This window comes from Ctenopharyngodon idella, chromosome 20, assembly GCF_019924925.1.
Source record: "Ctenopharyngodon idella isolate HZGC_01 chromosome 20, HZGC01, whole genome shotgun sequence".
Classification (NCBI taxonomy): domain Eukaryota; kingdom Metazoa; phylum Chordata; class Actinopteri; order Cypriniformes; family Xenocyprididae; genus Ctenopharyngodon; species Ctenopharyngodon idella.
The window spans coordinates 2,099,014-2,119,694 of NC_067239.1; the positions used below are offsets into that span (position 1 = coordinate 2,099,014).

Consider the following 20,681-nt stretch of genomic DNA (forward strand, 5'->3'; position numbering starts at 1 on the left):
CTATTAATAAGCAGTAATTAGGAGTTTATTGAGGGAAAAGTCGTAGTTAATAGTGAGAATTGGACTCTAAACTAAGTTTGACCAAAATAATAGTTTCTCAAAAATAATATGCATATGTTATTTCATACTGACAAAAGAAAAAGTGTTAAAAACGTAACTACAATTCCGTCTTTTTTGAACACCATTTTCTCTCCATATATCAGATATATTGTATAAATACTGTGGCCTATATTGGTTTTGTAGAACCTCTTACAGATAAATAAACACAACTGCACTTACAGTTGACTTCCATGTTTTTAATGTTTTGTGATTTAGTTTAAATATGGAGATACAAACCAATTGTGAATTTAAATTCATGGGATTCACTGTCATTCATTTAGCTGATCTCAATATTAAAATCATGATGATATCAAAAAGCCTTCCATTGTACAAATTCATTTTTTCAGTTTTTTCTTGTTCTTTTTGGGCATCAGTTCCTCAGTCGCTCCCTCCTCTTCATCCTGTTCTCTCTTTTTCTTCTTTTTCTTCTTATCTGAAACTTTAGGGTCTATATTCTCAGTTTCTACTGTTTGATGTTGATCTGTATGAACCTCTAGAGATGTTTTTTTCTCCTTCTTCCTCTTCTCTGTGGCGGGAGCCTCTTCCTCCGTTACTGTAGGGGCGCTGCACACTTCATCCTCCTCCCTCTCCTCTCGTTTCCTCTTGTTCTTCTTCTTCTTCTTTTTTTGTGAGGTAGGCTCTTCAACACTCTCTCCTGTTACTGAGGTCAGTTCGTCTTCCTCTGTGCCATTTCTATCACTCTCTCTGTCCTTTTTCTTCTTCTTTTTGGACTGTTCCATATCACTGGTGTTCGGGGAGTCCTCCGTGGAGGCAGATGGAGACGGTGTGTCGGTGCTCACGGCTGGGTCACGTGCTCCCTGAGCCTTCCTGATCTTGGCCATCCGCTGGGCGAAGTACTCCTGCATGGTCATCGTGCTGGTCACTGTATTTTGTTGCGTCTCTGGTTCTGGATTAGTTACTGTTTCACTGTCCTCTGCTCTCTCCTCCTGAGAGTCAGCTCCACTGCTCTCCTGAACGAAAGAAACCGACAAATATGTTATGACATTCATTTTTATTCATTTATTTTTCAATTATTTGATGATAAAATATATAATAAATATATATATATATATATATATATATACACACACACACACACACACACACATACACACACACTATTACTTTTTACTATATTAATATTACTATTATTATGTTAACAAATACAACATTTGATTCTAATAATGCATTAGTAAATGTTGAAATTAAGATTAATAAATGCTGTAGAAGTGCAGTTCATCATGTTAACTACAATAATTATTGTTAACTAATGAAACATTGTAAAGTGTTACCATTATTAAGTGAGAATACAGTGTGTGTATAATATATATATATATATATATATATATATATATATATATATATATATATAAATTAGGCATTCATATTTTGAAGTCATTTTTCATTACAATAAAATATACTGTATAATCATAATGATGACGATGATAATTTGTAATTGTTTTTATTTTAAAATGTAATATAAATTTTATAATCATAATATTGTATTATACAGTATTTGTTTTAACTGTTTATAGAAATATATACCACATATACCATATCAAGTATCGTACACTGTATTATAATTAATTATAATAGAGTATATGATTTTTTATAATTAAAAACTGCATAATACAATAAAAATGTATATTGTTAGTACACTATTATTATTATTATTATTACATAATAACAGTACTATTCCAAAGATCAGACAAAGTGCAAAACAATGTGCAAGAGGAACAAACTGATGAAATGATTGCGTGAAGCAGTGAGAGAGTGACCTGTCAGTCAGGAAGGAACAGGACAACCCCTCAACTCATTTAAAGTTGCATGATGTCCACACCCACACAACTCTTCACCCCTGTACGCATCTCACTAAATGCTTAAACTGTTGTCAATCAACTTCCCGTCATGCCGAGACTTGTCCCAAGTATCTAATGACATCACAGAACTGCGTCTGAAGTATCTGCTTAGAGACTTTTACAAAACACTCAAAAAATTACAAATGTTTAAAGAGACATTTCTTCCTCTCAATCTGTTAAGAATCTGATTCTGTTTATTTCTTCATATATTGTATAATATTCACCACTACGTCAAAAAAGAGGAAACAGTTTAAAAGGAGGTGTTTCTCCAAGTCACTGTGTAAATGGCTGGATTAAACAACTGATACCTGAAAAACTTGCCTGATGAGTGAGAGAGAGTCAGTGCTTTCACTGGCCAAACTAAAACCATGATTATAAGCATAATAATAGAGAGAGAACGAACTTTCTAGCATAACATACAGCTTAATCATAACAGGCAAACTATTGCAAGACATAGTGACTATGTTGAAAGACCACAGAGGAACGCTTTAGATTAAACTGTCGTCCTCCAATACTTTATCACAGTAACTCTCTCTCCCATTCGTCTTCATTTTGCTAATGGCCTCCTCAATGCATAATGATTTGCAGTGAAGAATCCCCGCTCTGAAGCCTGCGCTAAACCACGCCGGTGCTCTACATTACGCCAGAGACGGCGGTGAAAACGGCATTTTTCAAAAGATGTATGGAGGGACCAGACGAAAAAAAAAAATACTGTTTGCAAAGGTTTTGTACAGCCAAGAAACAACAAAACGCATATGGACTACCAACAATTCTGAAGAGGTTAAAAACATTCTACAATAATACACATTACAATAATATTTATAATTATTATTATTATCATATTGTAGTAATATAATTTTAATATAGCTGCAAGCAGCAATTATCAGGGTTCAAGGGCTTTAAGCACATGTGTAAAAAAGTATAGTGTTTTAATTAGCAAGCCTGTAACCATCTGGATCATAGATGGAAAAGACCATTTACAGCCAATACAGGTAATTTACCATAGGAAATATATGAAGAGTTTGGTTCCAAAACGCGATAAACGGCATATTCAAAAAAAATGAGTTTCCGCCAAAATCAGTATTGTATCTGGTCGGTATTGAAAAATCATTTATTAATTTTGCACAAAATGCGATATCCGTCGTGTTACTCAGTCATGTTTTCTCCCTTTCTTTCCATATTGCGACAAACGCCAGTCTCCTTTCTCTGCAGAATGTGATATATCTGCTCAACCAATCACAGCGCACCATTCCACACACTGTAAACAGTAATGGCGGCGCTCTGAATATACTAATGTACTCTGCAAATGTGTTTATTTTAACCGTGCGGTGGCGCCAGATACTCTTTAATCGGTAATGACAAACGGAGACATGATTAAATTTATAACATTAACAAGATGACTCATTTAATTCATTTTAGAAGCGACGACTGAACGTATTTTTAGTAAAATGCCTGTATATAAGATTAGTATTGGCAAAGTTCAGAGGCTGTCATATATGTGAATCAACTTTGTTGTGTATTTTCAATATGAAAAATAACTTTTATATTGATGGATTAATTGCATTTTGAAAAAAAAACGTATCATGGATTTATTGCATTTTGGGGAAAAAATAATCCGTTTTTATAATAAACCTTTTAAAATCAAAATGTAGATTTGAATTTTTAATGTTTTTATAAGCAAAAGATGCTATGTGAAAGTTTGAAACATAAAATAGTGGTTTTCATCTTGCCACTTTCTTGGTAAAGAAAACACCTTTTTACTCAAATTAATCAAAGTTTTATAGCATTTTGGAACCAAACTCTTCATAGTTTATAAAGCTTTTTAACAGTTTGAGGTTGAGCCAAAAACCTAGAACTAGTTCGCCAAAGTTGGTTTTTGAAATAATCTTCAATATTTAACAAACGATTTGATGGACAGCAGCGGTCCTAAAGGCAAAGTTGCTCAGAATAAAGAGTTCTACCATGTGGTATGAAGGTCGTGGGCGTGTGCAAAAAAAAAAATCATGCGATACACAATCCTTTACGAACGTGAAAAACGCAAAGGCGCCCCCTGGTGGCTGGTTTCTTTTGAAATTCTCACAGGCCTCTAGGGCCGTGAGTCAAACAGGCCCAGCAAGTTTCGCTCCGATCAGCCTCATTACACCTCATCTGATAGCTGCTCAAAATTCATTGGCAGACTGTGGACATGTTTTTCGAGATATGTCAATGTCCTCATAGACAATCATAGCATCTCGGACAAAGACACTGCAGGTCAATTTTCAAGTCAATCGGACTAACGGTAATGTAGTTATAACCATTTTCATGTTTTATTCCATGTTATAGCGCCACCATGTAGCCAGTCGCCGCATCCTTTTTCACATGACCACCAAATGAGCTCTTACATATGTGTGCCAAGTTTGGTGAAAATATCTCATTACGTTCACAAGAACGTTAGAATTTCTCACAGGCCTCTAGGGCCGTGAGTCAAACAGGCCCAGAGAGTTTAGTTCCGATCGGCCTCCGTTAACCTTGTCTGACAGCTGCTCAAAAATGTTTTTTGAGATGCGTCAATGTCCTCACAGCAATCATGGCACCTCAGACAAAGACACTGCATGCCAATTTTCAATAAATTTCGGTGCTATGTTGCACTCTCAGAAAAAAATTCGGATTAAATATGATTGTACACATGTTCAATCCAGGTCTTGGAGTCTCTGATGAGGAGTTCATTCAGATGTTTTTTAATAGTCAGACATGCAAAATGTGCGGCGTTGGACCAGGACCAGGGTTGCAAACCATGTTCGTGATGGTCATCGTTACTACAAGTTGCCACCGCAGGTCCCTCAAAAGTTGGAAGTCGCCCAGAGGGACACTGGAGAACTGCAGATGTAGGCTCATTAAAACAGAAGTCTCACTTTTCAAAAAAAATCAAATCTATATTTCTGGTTTAAGGGGACCAAACGAGGTCTTCAGAGGAGATGCGGCTGACAGCATGTAGCAGGGACTTAGAGAAACGACTGGGGGGCATTTTGGAGCGAACTGTGAAATTACTCTCCGGAGAGAAAGAACGAGGGAGGAGAAGGAGAAGAGAGATGGAGCGAGTGGGGAAATCCTCTTCATCGGAGAGGTGGTGATAGTGTGTGTGTGTGTGTGTGTGTGTGTGTGTGTGTGTGTGTGTGTGGTGCGACGTCTCACCGCCTGGGGACCTCCATTAGGCTTATCTCTCTAATGTGCCGAGAGAAGTGCTGCTGGTAGCATTCCCTCAACAGTGCTGAGCACGGATTGGGTTATACCACACACATGCAGGCACATACGTGCACACGCACACAAACAAACAAGCAAGCAGGAAGGCTGACACGGAGATAACGCAAGTCCAGGTTTCATGACTCTGCTTGGACGTCCTAATGAGGGTGTAAACACAACAAAAATGGCCCGTGAATGTTCTCAGACACTCTCTGGCTTCTTCTGCCTCCACATTCCCTTCGTTCTTTCTCTCCTCCTGGCAGATGGGAGGCCCCAGGAAGAGGATGTGTTCCCCGAACTGTGTGCAGTGTTCAGATAAGGCCCCTGCAGCAGGAGCCACGGGCTCTTTCCTGCTCCGCTCTCCTCTGGAGGGGTGGGGGCGGCGCGGCAGCGGGGCTGGACTTGGAAGGGGGCGTCGGGACATTCAAAAGGCCGCGATGAGGAAACCGAAGAACAAGACATCGCCGCTGACGCCAACACATTGCAGCAGACAGTCCAAAGCAGCCAGGGGTGGTGGAGAAAAAAAAAAAAAAAGTTGTCGAAATGCCTCTGAATGTGTTTCACAAACCAAAAAAACCAAAATCGTGACAACACTCTTGAATTTGCTGCTGAAAACTGCAACTAATTTGTCCCACTCTGTGCTATGTCAGAGAGTCCCTAATTTATAACACAAAAGTAATATTCCTCCCAGCACAGAGACACGGCGCTCTGACTACGCTGGTTTAGCACTGCAAATGCTGCGTCAGCAATGAGAACTTCTAGTGTCCAGGGATTAAAGACTGCAATATGGTACAATAATACTGTGCTATATATAAAGTTATGATTATTTCTAGTACAGATATTTTGTAATGCTTTTACAATAATCCCAACTGAGGATGTTAAACCATCAAACAATAAATGTAATAATCAGTGGTGTCAAAATTAACGCGTCAACGTTATTTCAGTTTAACGCATTAAAATGTTTAATGCAATTAACGCAGCATCCATTATTTCCCTTCATCCTTTAGCTAATGTTACATTATATGATCACGCTATCATTCATTCGAGTGCTGTTAAACTATTCAAGTGCGATAAGATGCAAAAAAAAGAACTTAAATCTGTACTGGCGCGCTGTCTGTGAATCACGCGTCTGTCTGTGAATCTTGCGTTTCAGACAGTGCGCCGGCCGCATTGATTTCTTTTTCGCGCCTGAATGGACAAAAACACAAAATTATGCCAAAATGGCCGCTTTGTCGAGTATCCTCATAAACAGAGTCAGAAATGAGTTAAATAAAGTCTTAAATGTCTAAAGAGTTGTGAGGACATCGGATGTGTGTCAGATCTTATAAACCTGCTGCTGTCATTAATGTTAATCAAAGAACAAAAGAGAGAATCACTCACTGCTCTTGACTGAATAACTTTTGTAGCTTTAATAAGGATTAATCTATATTTAATTTATAAAGTGAAGAGTGTAGTGAAGAGTCTAGTAGTAATACAGTAGACATGCAGTACACGACATGCACGTTCACAATTTGTTAGTAACATGCTATCATTATAAAAATAAATTAATAAAGAAAAAAGAAAAATTAAATTAAAATGAAAATAATGTGTGCTTTGGTCTCTCTTGATTTGATTGCATCTTGCAAATCAGTCTTAAAAACATCATTTCTACCATTATAATCCACATTTTGATTATTTAAATAATCTTTAAACGGGAAAAAAAAAAAAAAAAAAAAAACTTTATAAAAAGTACATAATTGTGCCTGACTAAATGAATAAGTGTTTTAGCTCTTGGTGGAGCATCAACTGTAGAAAACAGCATTAGATATAAGCACGGTAGTTGAATGATCAATCAATCTTCATTTTTCTTTTCAAAAAGACATCAACACTGTTTTTCCTCTTCTTATCCCCACAATTTTTGAGGATGGAAGCATTTGAGGATAATTTACTCCTTTGAGGGTTCGGAGTTAAACTATATTCTAAACAAAACGGATCACGGCCCATTACGCTCTGCGGCCGATGGATAATATTGGGACGATATCGGGAAGAGAGCTGATTGTGCGAGCGTGTTCTCATTGTCCTGCCACTATTATAAATTTGGTGGTGGCCTGGGCTTATGGATCGGGACCCAGATTACCCAGCTGTCCCTCCCTGATGAGGAGAAAAGACCCGCTGCGCCATCCTTCATACCATTCACGTGGGCGGACAGCAAAACAGGTGGCACCCACGCAGTACAGTGCTTTGCATGGTTTAATGAGCATTTTAACATGCATCATGATATAATACATTATGTGAACGTAATGTAACGAAGTAGAACAAAGCAAATAGTCCAATTACAAGCCATCCTTTGATTCACGATTCTTTAAAATGTATGTTTGGCGTAATGCTCTTCTTTAACAAGCCAACACTATGTAAATCGTGTCGTACAAAACTTTAAACAACTTGCTAGAAGAGAAGCAATAAAAAAAAACAACAATATATACAAATGTTGCATAAAATGGCTTGATAGCAGTGGATCAAAAGCTGAAGTACAGATTAATGGATACAAACAAGCATATTGCTGCTTATAATAATAATAATAATAAAATAATAATAATAATAATAATATTTATTAATGCAACAATGATAATTGTATGAATACTGACACTGATATTATTATTATTATTATTAAAACATATACACCAAAGACATTATTTTAGGTTGCATGGTGTATGTTAATTTTATATAATAATAATAATAATAATAATAAAAATATAGTTGTATTGATATTGATATTAATTATTATTAATATATATTAATAATAATAATAATAATAATAATAATCATAATAATATTATTACCACCAATTTAACATACACCATGCAACTTAAAAGAATGTCTTTGGTGTATATCTGTTTTAATATTATTATTATTATTATTATTATTATTATTATTATATTATTATTATTATTAATAATAGGAATAGTATTAATATTAATAGTTGTATTAATATTGATATCATTATCATTTTTATTTTTTTAATAAAACTACAAATACACAAAAGACATTCTTTTAGAGTGCATGGTGTATGTTAAATCGGTATAATAATAAATATAATTGTATTAATAATAATAATAATAATAATAATAATAATATCAATATTGTTGTTGTTGTTGTTTATTATCATTATCATTATTATTATTATTATTATTATAATACCAGATATACACTAAAATACATTCTTTTAATTTGCATGGTATGTTAAATTGGTATAATAATACTTATACTAGTAATACTACTACTACTACTACTACTACTAATAATAATAATAATAGTGATTATGATTTATTATTATTATTATATAATATACATACAATATATATATATATATATATATATATATATAATAATAATTATTAGAATTTTTATACTATAAACAATAATATAATTATTAATACAATTTAAAAATTAACAGGCAACATAAAAAAAAAAGTAAATAAAAATGAATTAAAAGAATGTATAATAGTTTAAATGAAGGTGTAAGTGATGAAGAGGTGTTTGAACACAGACGTAGAAGCCAGCGTGATGCAGACCTCTCCACCAACCCCAGACTTCATTACTTATCACGAGTAACAAATGGAGACAACACACTGCATAGGGCATCATCACTAAACTCTGCTTGCTTTACAATGTAAAGTGCTTGCCTTTCCGTGCCCTCCAAGGAGCTGATGTGTCAGCCCCAAGATGGAGGACACACCATTTATTCTCTGCCCTGCTGTGATTTATTAGATTAAACTGGCGGTGATTAAATGCAAGCCGAGACCCAGGAAAACAGCAGTGGTGGTGGCTCTCCGGAGCGTCGGGCGGTTAGCTTCCTCCGCTCGTACTGTAATCACCATGCCAGGGCCGACAATGACTGCAGAAGTTGGCCACTTCACTTACACTTTTTAGTTAATGCCGTTTTTATTTTCACACTAATTTGTACATGTCAGTGGGTTGGCATGGGCGTAAGGCCAGTTGCCGGAGGGTATGTAGCAAGCAGTCATTTCGGTCTGTTTCTTCATTATTCTGTAGCCCTGTCAACAGCGTAAGGGAGGCTGCGCTTTTGTTTGAGGCAATTAGATGTTATCTGAGAACATATTAGGGCTCTCCTGCTTGAAAACAAACAAGCCTTTGAACACCGGCACACAGGCGTCGGTTACCGCATTAGTTGAGAAGTTAAACATGCTGGACCACATGGTTGCAACGTGCTAGTTTGCACTGCTGTCTGATCGTGACTGAGCACAAATTTTGAGTTATAATATACAGTCCTATTATGAGTTTGCGCAATTTTTTTTTTTTTTTTTTTAAGGATTAGTTGACTTTAGAATTAAAACTTCCTGATAATTTACTCACCCCCATGTCAAAGATGTTTGTCTTTCTTTCTTCAGCTGAAAAGAAATGAAGGTTTTTGGGGAAAACATTCCAGGATTTTTCTCCATATAGTGGACTTCACTGGGGTTCAACGGGTTGAAGGTCCAAATGTCAGTTTCAGTGCAGCTTCAAAGAGCTCTACATGATCCCAGACGAGGAATAAGAGTCTTATCTAGAGAAACCATCGGCCATTTTATAAACAAATTATTTATATACTTTTTAACCACAAATGCTCATCTTGCACTGCTCTGTGATGTGCCACGCATTACGTAATCATGTTGGAAAGGTCACGTGTGACATGGTGGAAGTATCGATCCAAGTCAAACGACCTTTACAAAAAAAAAAAAAAAGAAAAAAAGAAAAGTAAAACAATGATGACGGACGATTTTGAAGTTGGAAGAGAAAATGAGATGGAGTTTTTTGCCCTACTGCGGTACTTCTGCCTACGTCACGCGTAACCTTTCCAACATGATTACGTAATGTGTGGCGCATCACAGAGCAGTGCAAGACGAGCATTTGTGGTTAAAAACTATATAAATAAATTTTTTTATAAAATGGCCGATGGTTTCTCTAGATAAGACTCTTATTCCTCGTCTGGGATCGTGTAGAGCTCTTTGAAGCTGCACTGAAACTGACATTTGGACCTTCAACCCGTTGAACCCCAGAGAAGTCCACTATATGGAGAAAAATCCTGGAATGTTTTCCTCAAAAACCTTCATTTCTTTTCGACTGAAGAAAGAAAGACATGAACATCTTGGATGACATGGGGGTGAGTAAATTATCAGGAAATTTTAATTCTGAAGTGAACTAATCCTTTATGTTTTTCAATTCTTTTATTTTTTAGCATTTTACTACTTTTTAAATGAGAAGGAGAGAGGAAAAAAATATATAGGGATAGAAAAATGTAATCTGGAAATGCTGCAAGCCAGATTTGAACTTGCAACACCCACATAAGCACCAGAGCACAATGCTAACCACTAAGCCATGGCTCCAACATATTTACACTATCATTGAAAAGTTTAGGTCAGTAAATATTTTTTTTATTATTATTATTTTGAAAGAAATTAATACTTTTATTTAGCAGGGACGCATTAAATTGATCAAAAGTTACAGTAAAGACATTCATAATGTTACACTTTTTTTTTTTTTTTTTTTTTTTTTCTCCAAATAATATTCTTTTAAACTTTCAATTCATCAAAGAAGAAATTATCATCAGTTTCCACAAATAATAAATATTAGGCAGCGCAACTGTTTTCATCATTGATAATAATAAATGTTTCTTAAGCAGCAAATCATCATATTAGAATGATTTCTGAAGGATCATGTGACACTGAAGACTGGAGTAATGATGCTGAAAATTCAGCTTTGATCACAGGAATAAATTACTTTTAAAAATATTTTACAATAAATAAATGTTATTTTAAATTGTAATAATATTTCACAATATTACTGTTTTTACAGTACTTTCTGATCAAATAAATGCAGCCTTAAGAAACTTCCTTCAAAACCATTTAAAAATCTTTAACCGCAAACTTTTAAACAGTTGTGAAAGTTTAAAATAAAAAGCCAAATTTGCTAGCAAATAAATGTTGAATGGAGACTGAAGGTAAACTTTTTGGTCTGTAGTTTCCAAAATATCATATAATTTATAATGTGTGTAATAATGTGGATAAAACTCAGTGGTTTTGTAATGGGAGCTCCATCAGCCTGCTGGCATATTCAGAGCTCAACTTCTGCATCCTCAGCAGCATTTCAGTACTCAACTCCGCCCACCAGCTGACTCCCATGCGGCCAATGACATCGCTGCCTCTCGCCCCTTCACCACATCTGCCAAATGGCGCAGCCTCTCCTCCTCATTTGGTGAGGTGGCGGCATCGGGGGAACGGCGAGTCAACTGGCCGGCGATCCTTCATGAGGACGGGCGTGGGCTGATTCAGAGCAGCTACAGGTACCACCCTCCAGTCTGAGGGCTTTGTGTTAGAGCTGCCGTGGGAGTGGGAGAGGCCACAGGGGGTCACGCCAACCCCTGAAACACAGCCTGATGGGAACCATGGAGACAACCACAGGCGCCAACCGTCTCGCAGCTTACTTTAATAAAAGAAATCCTAATTCATAAGTCATAATTTGGTCACACTTTATTTTAGGGTCCAATTCTCTCTATTAACTACAACGCTTGCCTCAATAATCTCCTAATTACTGCTTATTAATAGTTAGTAAGGTAGTTGTTAAGTTTAGGAATTGGGTAGGAGTAAGAATGTAGAATAAGGTCATGCAGAATAAGGCATTAATATGTGCTTTATAAGTACTAATAAACAGCCAATACCGCAGTAATATGCATGATAAGCAAATAGTTAATAGTGAGAATTGGACCCTAAACTAAAGTGTTGTTAACCATAAAAAAAACAAAAAAAAAACAACTATATATAGACTGTTTGTGTACGTATATGTGGTAAATTTACATTTATGTAGGAAGAGTATAGTAAAAAGGTAATAATAATAATAATTTATATAATATATATATATATATATATATATATATATATATATATATATATATATATATATATATATATATATATATATATATATATATATATATATATATATATAAATTTTTGTTTTGTTTTTTTTCATTATTAAAATATTCAAGTACAATTTATATATTAGAATTTATACACTTTAGGTTTGGGGTTGGAAAGATATTTTGATGTTTTTAAAAGCGTCTCTTATGTTCACCAAGACTGCATTTATTTGATCGAAAACACAGTAAAAAGAGTAATATTGAGAAATAAAAATTAAAATACATTTTAAATATATTAAAATAGAAAAAAGGTAATTATTCATGTGATGGCAAAGCTCAATTTCAATAATTTTGTGGAAATTGATTCAATTTTTCAGGAATCTGATGAATACACAAAAAAAAGAGTTTTTTTTTCAAGATTTATGCATTTCAATTAATAGTAAAATTTCATCAAATTGAATCGAGTAATCCTTACATATTATGAATTAAGAATTTTAAATAATTAAAAAAAAAAGAAAAAAAAAAAGAAGCTTAAAACATTTTGCATAAATATTAAACTTAAATTTAAACATTTTAATTTTCAAACTAAAAATCTAAAACTAAATGGTCCATTCCCTTGTTCCATTAAGATTTATACAAAATGTATATTAAGCTCTATTTTTGTATTTATTTATTTTTTTTTTTTTACTTATTTAAAATTCTTAATTTATAATATGTAAGGATTATTCCATTCAATTTGATGGAATTTTACTATTAATTGAAATGCATAAATCTTGAAAAAAGGCTCTTTCTTTTTAGTGTAAAAAAAAAAAAAAAAAGTTCAAAACATTTATTTGAACAGGAAATCTTTTGAAACTTTGTAAATGTCTTTACAGTCACCTTTGATGAAATAAAATTAAAAGTAATTTTAAAAAAAAAAAAAAAAAAAAAAAAACTTAATGAGCACAATCTTTTGAGTGGTAGTGTGTGTGTGTGTGTGTGTGTGTGTGTATTATATATATTTTTTATTTATTTATTTATTTATTTATTTATATAATATTCTAAAATTAGATTAAAATTTGATTTAAGGCAAGGAACGTCCAGCAACAGGTAGCAATGGATCTTCTTTAGGCTACATTAAATAGCACAGACACAAATAATAGATAGTAAAATACAATAAAAGAGTAAAATGGCCTAAACTTACTGATTAAATCACAAGAAATATCAAATTTATCACTGGATTTTCAAACTGAAAGTCTATTGTTTACAGCTTCAAACTGAAAAATCTGGGGCAAAATAATACTGAAACTAAAACTCTGATGAGGACATTATGCTGAATAGACAATATTTATTGAGCAATTTAAAGTTCGCAGACCAAATCAGACGATTGTCTGAAACGCATTCCACACACACACAGATGGAGTTTCACACGAAATATATAAGTGTAGGCCTTAGCGATCCAGCATTGACGCAAAGAGCAGTGGTAAAAAATGACTAAGTTTCACTGATGTATGAAGCAGGAGGGAGTCCATTTATCAGCGGGCCCTCAGCGGTCGCCTGCTCGGGTCCCTCAAGTCACAGGCCGCGACGCTCCCCTTTTGACTGATTAATTAGCCAATCACAGGACATTTTTCACCAGCAGCAGGAGGGTTTCTTTCAGCTAATGCTGGGGCCTCGCAAACCGAGCCACGTTCAAGCAAACTCGGCTCTTTCCTCTGGGCCTGCCGGAGTGGAGGGGGCGACGGAGGGGCCGAGGGAGATAAATCACACCCACTCCTCATGACTCCGTACACACTAGCCTACAGCCTAACTAAGGCCCCCGAGAAGAGAACGAGCCAACGAGAGAGAAAGAGATGGGGAGGGAACCAAATAAGAGACACATCAAGAATAAATACTGAAAGCTAAAAATACAAAAAAATGTGATCAGGTAAAGACAACGGTTGTGAGAAAGGCACAAAAGCACTAGTCGTGAACACTGCTCTCCCTGCCACTGAGATTTTCCCACATCGTTCAGAGTGAAAGGCAGTGATGGATGGCAGTGCGGTCTGTTCGGACACCGCCGGCTCTCTAACACACTCCTGACAGCTATCCGTTACAGCAGTGGTTCTCAACCAGGGGGCCAGTGCCCACTAGGGGGCCCTCAGCAAATTTATATATATATATATATATATATATATATATATATTTATTTATTTATATAGTTGTTATAGCCTATCACATGAGCAAGGAGCGCAGTATCACACAAGTGCAGTTTTTCTGTCCAGAATAGCACAAGTGCAAATGTGATACTGATTTTCTACAACAGTTCAATAATTAAGAAGTTAATATTGTGTTATTTTAGACACAATATTGACTATTTTGCTCAATTTTGCCAAAGAAAATATAAAGAAAAAGCGTCTGAGCAACACACAGTGGCATTTCATTTCTGAATCCATGTTTTGAACGAATCAGGTGAACGAACGATTCAATGGACCATTCATAAAGAGAACCATTTACGTCACTCCTGAATGAATCAGCCAATTGAACTAATCAAATGACTCAAAGACATTTACTGCCACTTACTGGCAGTTTTAGTTTCTTATTTAGAGTATAATTTCATGTTTCCCTATAAAAACATTAAAGGATATAGTTCAGCAGAAAAATGAAAATGCAGTCATCATTTAGTCATCCTCATGGTCCAAAAGTTTATGTTTAAGTTTTATGTTGAATCAAATAAAATAATTCTTTCTGAAGCTACTTTTTGTAATGTCTATTTGATGATTTACACAATAATGATTTCAAATTATCTTTTAGGGGTAATTTCTTAGCCAAATTTGATGTGCGATTAATTCGATTAATTAATTGCCACATCATGTAGTTAGATTAAAAATTTTAAATCGCTTGACAGCCTTAATTAATATAAATTTTTATAATTATGTCAAGGTCTGAAATATTTCATTGAGTTGAAATTGCAATTTGTCTGTAAAAATAAATAAACTATAAATATAAGTATAAACAAAGCACATTCAGTTATTGGAACGTCTGGAATTGTGGAATTATGTCAAATTGTCAATGTCAAAATGATTGAGATGGCCAATCAAATCAAAGTAGGCGGGGCTTACTGTTCACAGAAGCAGAGCGTGAATTACAGCGCGAAGTGTCAGTTTAACATCGAAAGAATGAATATGTAAATACCGAAACATATGATATACGTCAACTGTTTTACGATAGAAATGTTAAACAACTGACAGTAACATCCAGTGATGCAAACTACTCAACTTTTTTTTTCCTCAAATATGGCCATTTTGAATTTGAAATTTACGTGATTCATGTTATCTCTAACCAAGTGTGATGAGACAAATGTTTTGTTTCTGACATATTAGGCAAACAAAACTACATGTGTGCATATTTTAATGCAAATTAATGCAAATAGATCAAAATGATTTATTTTCCCCAACTAGAATTAGACCTAGAATTTCCTTCACTGCTTTCTAAAAAATTGGTCCCCCATCCCAATGTTCAAAACATGGTTACAGCCTTGGTATATAGTGTCCATCACAATCTGTCAAAGATTGTTTATGTGAACAAAAAAAAAATTTGGTCGCTTTCCATTTTTATTGAACTTCCTCAGAGATGTGATGTTTCCAAGACCTCGAGGTATGAAACATTCAAGGGTCATTAATTACCTCATGAAGCTTCGAAGCTTTACGAATCTTTTGTTTCGAATCAGTGGTTCGGAGCGCGTATCAAACTGCCAAAGTCACGCCCCCCAGTGGTGAACCGTTGAAATTTCGAAACACTTATGATGTAACGAAGCCTCGTTTACCAAATCACGTGACTTTGGCAGTTTGATACGTGCTCTGAACCACTGATTCGATACAACAGATTCGTAAAGCTTCGAAACTTCATAAAGCAGTGTTTTGAAATCGCCCATCACTAGATATTGTTAAATAAAGTCGTTATTTTGTGTTTTTTGGCGCACAAAAAGTATTCTCGTCGCTTCATAACATTAAGGTTGAACCACTGTAGTCACATGAACTGTTTTAAATATGTCTTTAGTAGCTTTCTGGGCATTTGTAAGTGTTTATTATCTTGCTGTCAATGCAGGCCTCACTGAGCCATCAGATTTTAATCAAAAATAACTTAATTTGTGTTCTGAAGATGAACAAAGGTCGTATGGGTGTGGAACAACATGAGGGTGAGTAATTAATGACAGAAATTTCATTTTGGGGTGAACTAACCCTTTAAATAAGTGCCCAATTCAAACTAGGACCACAGTAAACACACAAAAAAAACATCTGCCACTCCATAACAGTTTCTTAAATCAAGGTAATGAGATCGGGGGCGACTTGGAACAGCCTCCCATGTGCACACATGTGTATGTCCGAGAACACTGTGACAAGAGATAAGGGACTGACAGGAAGCTCTGAGAGGAGGGAGGAAAACCCCTGGTGCAAGAGGTGGGAGTGAGGGCGGCCAAGACACCGCAGCAGCGAGATCGGCCTGTGCATGGACACTAACTTCATGATGCACTTAAAACCTGTAAGGTGACACCGATGGCACAAGCTCGGTCACAAAAACTGCATTAAACAGGTTTATAAACACCTTCGTGTCCCGGAATACATCTATGAACTGAGGCAAAAGTCTTCCACCGGCTGTCTCACCGCACAAGCACACAATGCACACATAAACAACGCCCCCTCATTGGCTTCCTATGCAGGCCTAACTGCCCCTCGTTTACAGGGCTCACCACCAGCCCTTCGCCACACGGCCCCCTGGGATGCCATTGTGAGCCTGTTCAGATTGGTTTTCAATCCGGTCAATATTGACTATTTTGCTCAATTTTGCCAAAGAAAATATAAAGAAAAAGCGTCTGAGCAACACACAGTGGCATTTCATTTCTGAATCCATGTTTTGAACGAATCAGGTGAACGAACGATTCAATGGACCATTCATAAAGAGAACCATTTACGTCACTCCTGAATGAATCAGCCAATTGAACTAATCAAATGACTCAAAGACATTTACTGCCACTTACTGGCAGTTTTAGTTTCTTATTTAGAGTATAATTTCATGTTTCCCTATAAAAACATTAAAGGATATAGTTCAGCAGAAAAATGAAAATGCAGTCATCATTTAGTCATCCTCATGGTCCAAAAGTTTATGTTTAAGTTTTATGTTGAATCAAATAAAATAATTCTTTCTGAAGCTACTTTTTGTAATGTCTATTTGATGATTTACACAATAATGATTTCAAATTATCTTTTAGGGGTAATTTCTTAGCCAAATTTGATGTGCGATTAATTCGATTAATTAATTGCCACATCATGTAGTTAGATTAAAAATTTTAAATCGCTTGACAGCCTTAATTAATATAAATTTTTATAATTATGTCAAGGTCTGAAATATTTCATTGAGTTGAAATTGCAATTTGTCTGTAAAAATAAATAAACTATAAATATAAGTATAAACAAAGCACATTCAGTTATTGGAACGTCTGGAATTGTGGAATTATGTCAAATTGTCAATGTCAAAATGATTGAGATGGCCAATCAAATCAAAGTAGGCGGGGCTTACTGTTCACAGAAGCAGAGCGTGAATTACAGCGCGAAGTGTCAGTTTAACATCGAAAGAATGAATATGTAAATACCGAAACATATGATATACGTCAACTGTTTTACGATAGAAATGTTAAACAACTGACAGTAACATCCAGTGATGCAAACTACTCAACTTTTTTTTTCCTCAAATATGGCCATTTTGAATTTGAAATTTACGTGATTCATGTTATCTCTAACCAAGTGTGATGAGACAAATGTTTTGTTTCTGACATATTAGGCAAACAAAACTACATGTGTGCATATTTTAATGCAAATTAATGCAAATAGATCAAAATGATTTATTTTCCCCAACTAGAATTAGACCTAGAATTTCCTTCACTGCTTTCTAAAAAATTGGTCCCCCATCCCAATGTTCAAAACATGGTTACAGCCTTGGTATATAGTGTCCATCACAATCTGTCAAAGATTGTTTATGTGAACAAAAAAAAAATTTGGTCGCTTTCCATTTTTATTGAACTTCCTCAGAGATGTGATGTTTCCAAGACCTCGAGGTATGAAACATTCAAGGGTCATTAATTACCTCATGAAGCTTCGAAGCTTTACGAATCTTTTGTTTCGAATCAGTGGTTCGGAGCGCGTATCAAACTGCCAAAGTCACGCCCCCCAGTGGTGAACCGTTGAAATTTCGAAACACTTATGATGTAACGAAGCCTCGTTTACCAAATCACGTGACTTTGGCAGTTTGATACGTGCTCTGAACCACTGATTCGATACAACAGATTCGTAAAGCTTCGAAACTTCATAAAGCAGTGTTTTGAAATCGCCCATCACTAGATATTGTTAAATAAAGTCGTTATTTTGTGTTTTTTGGCGCACAAAAAGTATTCTCGTCGCTTCATAACATTAAGGTTGAACCACTGTAGTCACATGAACTGTTTTAAATATGTCTTTAGTAGCTTTCTGGGCATTTGTAAGTGTTTATTATCTTGCTGTCAATGCAGGCCTCACTGAGCCATCAGATTTTAATCAAAAATAACTTAATTTGTGTTCTGAAGATGAACAAAGGTCGTATGGGTGTGGAACAACATGAGGGTGAGTAATTAATGACAGAAATTTCATTTTGGGGTGAACTAACCCTTTAAATAAGTGCCCAATTCAAACTAGGACCACAGTAAACACACAAAAAAAACATCTGCCACTCCATAACAGTTTCTTAAATCAAGGTAATGAGATCGGGGGCGACTTGGAACAGCCTCCCATGTGCACACATGTGTATGTCCGAGAACACTGTGACAAGAGATAAGGGACTGACAGGAAGCTCTGAGAGGAGGGAGGAAAACCCCTGGTGCAAGAGGTGGGAGTGAGGGCGGCCAAGACACCGCAGCAGCGAGATCGGCCTGTGCATGGACACTAACTTCATGATGCACTTAAAACCTGTAAGGTGACACCGATGGCACAAGCTCGGTCACAAAAACTGCATTAAACAGGTTTATAAACACCTTCGTGTCCCGGAATACATCTATGAACTGAGGCAAAAGTCTTCCACCGGCTGTCTCACCGCACAAGCACACAATGCACACATAAACAACGCCCCCTCATTGGCTTCCTATGCAGGCCTAACTGCCCCTCGTTTACAGGGCTCACCACCAGCCCTTCGCCACACGGCCCCCTGGGATGCCATTGTGAGCCTGTTCAGATTGGTTTTCAATCCGGTCAATGAAGTCCCTCCAGAGTAGGACAATAACAAACTGCAACAAAACGATTAGCGGAAGAAAAAAATAAAAATATAGCACACTGCCGGCACTTCCAAATTCAAGCAAAGCATGAGCTGCTGCTATTGTGTTGCTTTCTCAGTCAAGAGGCAGTTCGGTGGGGGCTTCAGACCTGCAGCACATTCATTAGATGGACTTGGAACTGCTGTGTCACGAACACTGAGGTAACCATTGTCAACCAAGAGAGGAAGGTCAAAAAAATAAATAAATGAAACTGGGATTTAAATGTAAAAAACTACAAGGCACCTGAACACTAAAATACAAAAATCGCTTAGTGAGTGACAAATAAAATTGTTTTTTTTTGTTTTTTTTAAATCAACATACACCGATCAGGCATAACACAATGACCACCTTCCTAATAATGTGTTCGTCCCGCTTTTGCTGCCAAAACAGCCCTGACCCGTCGAGGCATGGACTCCTATAGACCCCTGAAGGTGCTGTGGTATCTGACACCAAGATGTTAGCAGCAGATCCTTTAAGTCCTGTAAGTTGCGAGGTGGAGCCTCCATGGATCGGACTTGTTTATTCAGCACATCCCACAGATGCTCCATTGGATTGAGATCTGGGGAATTTGGAGGCCAAGTCAACACCTCAAACTCGTTGTTGTGCTCCTCAAATCATTCCTGAACCATTTTTGGTTTGTGGCAGGAGCATTATCCTGCTGAAAGAGGCACCAGCCACCAGAGAATACCGTTTCCATGAAAGGGTGTACATGGTCTGCAACAATGCTTAGGTAGGTGGTACGTGTCAAAGTAACATCCACATGGATGTCAGGACCCAAGGTTTCCCAGCAGAATATTGTCCAAAGCATCACACTGCCTCCGCTGGCTTGCCTTCTTCCCATAGTGCATCCTGGTGCCATGTGGTTAGAGACGCACACGCACCCGGCCATCCACGTGATGTAAAAGAAAAAGTAATTCATCAGACCAGGCCACCTTCTTCCATTGCTCTGTGGTCCAGTTCTGATGCTCACGTGTCCACTGTTGGCTCTTTCGGTGGTGGACAGGGGTCAGCATGGGCACCCTGACTGGTCTGCGGCTATGTAGCTCCATACGCAACAAACTGATGCACTATGTAGTCTGACACCTTTCTATCAGAACCAGCATTAACTTCTTGAGCAATTTGAGCTACAGTAGCTCGTCTGTTGGATCGGACCAGCCTTCGCTCCCCACGTGCATCAATGAGCCTTGGTCACTCATGACCCTGTCGCCGGTTCACCACTGTTCCTTCCTTGGGCCACTTTTGATAGATACTGACCACTGCAGACCGAGAACACCCCACAAGAGCTGCAGTTTTGGAGATGCTCTGACCCAGTCGTCTA

General features: G+C 36.5%; 1 protein-coding gene across 1 annotated transcript in view; it reads right to left on the minus strand.

Annotated features, from left to right (window-relative positions):
- Window positions 1–281: 281 nt before the first annotated feature.
- Window positions 282–20,681, minus strand: part of pinx1 (PIN2 (TERF1) interacting telomerase inhibitor 1) — a 34,204-nt gene continuing 13,804 nt past the window's right edge. Inside the window, exon 7 of the mRNA XM_051875009.1 lies at window positions 282–1,070. Within this exon, the coding sequence (XP_051730969.1) occupies window positions 435–1,070 (636 nt within the window). The 3' untranslated portion in view covers window positions 282–434. The remainder of the gene's footprint in view (window positions 1,071–20,681) is intronic.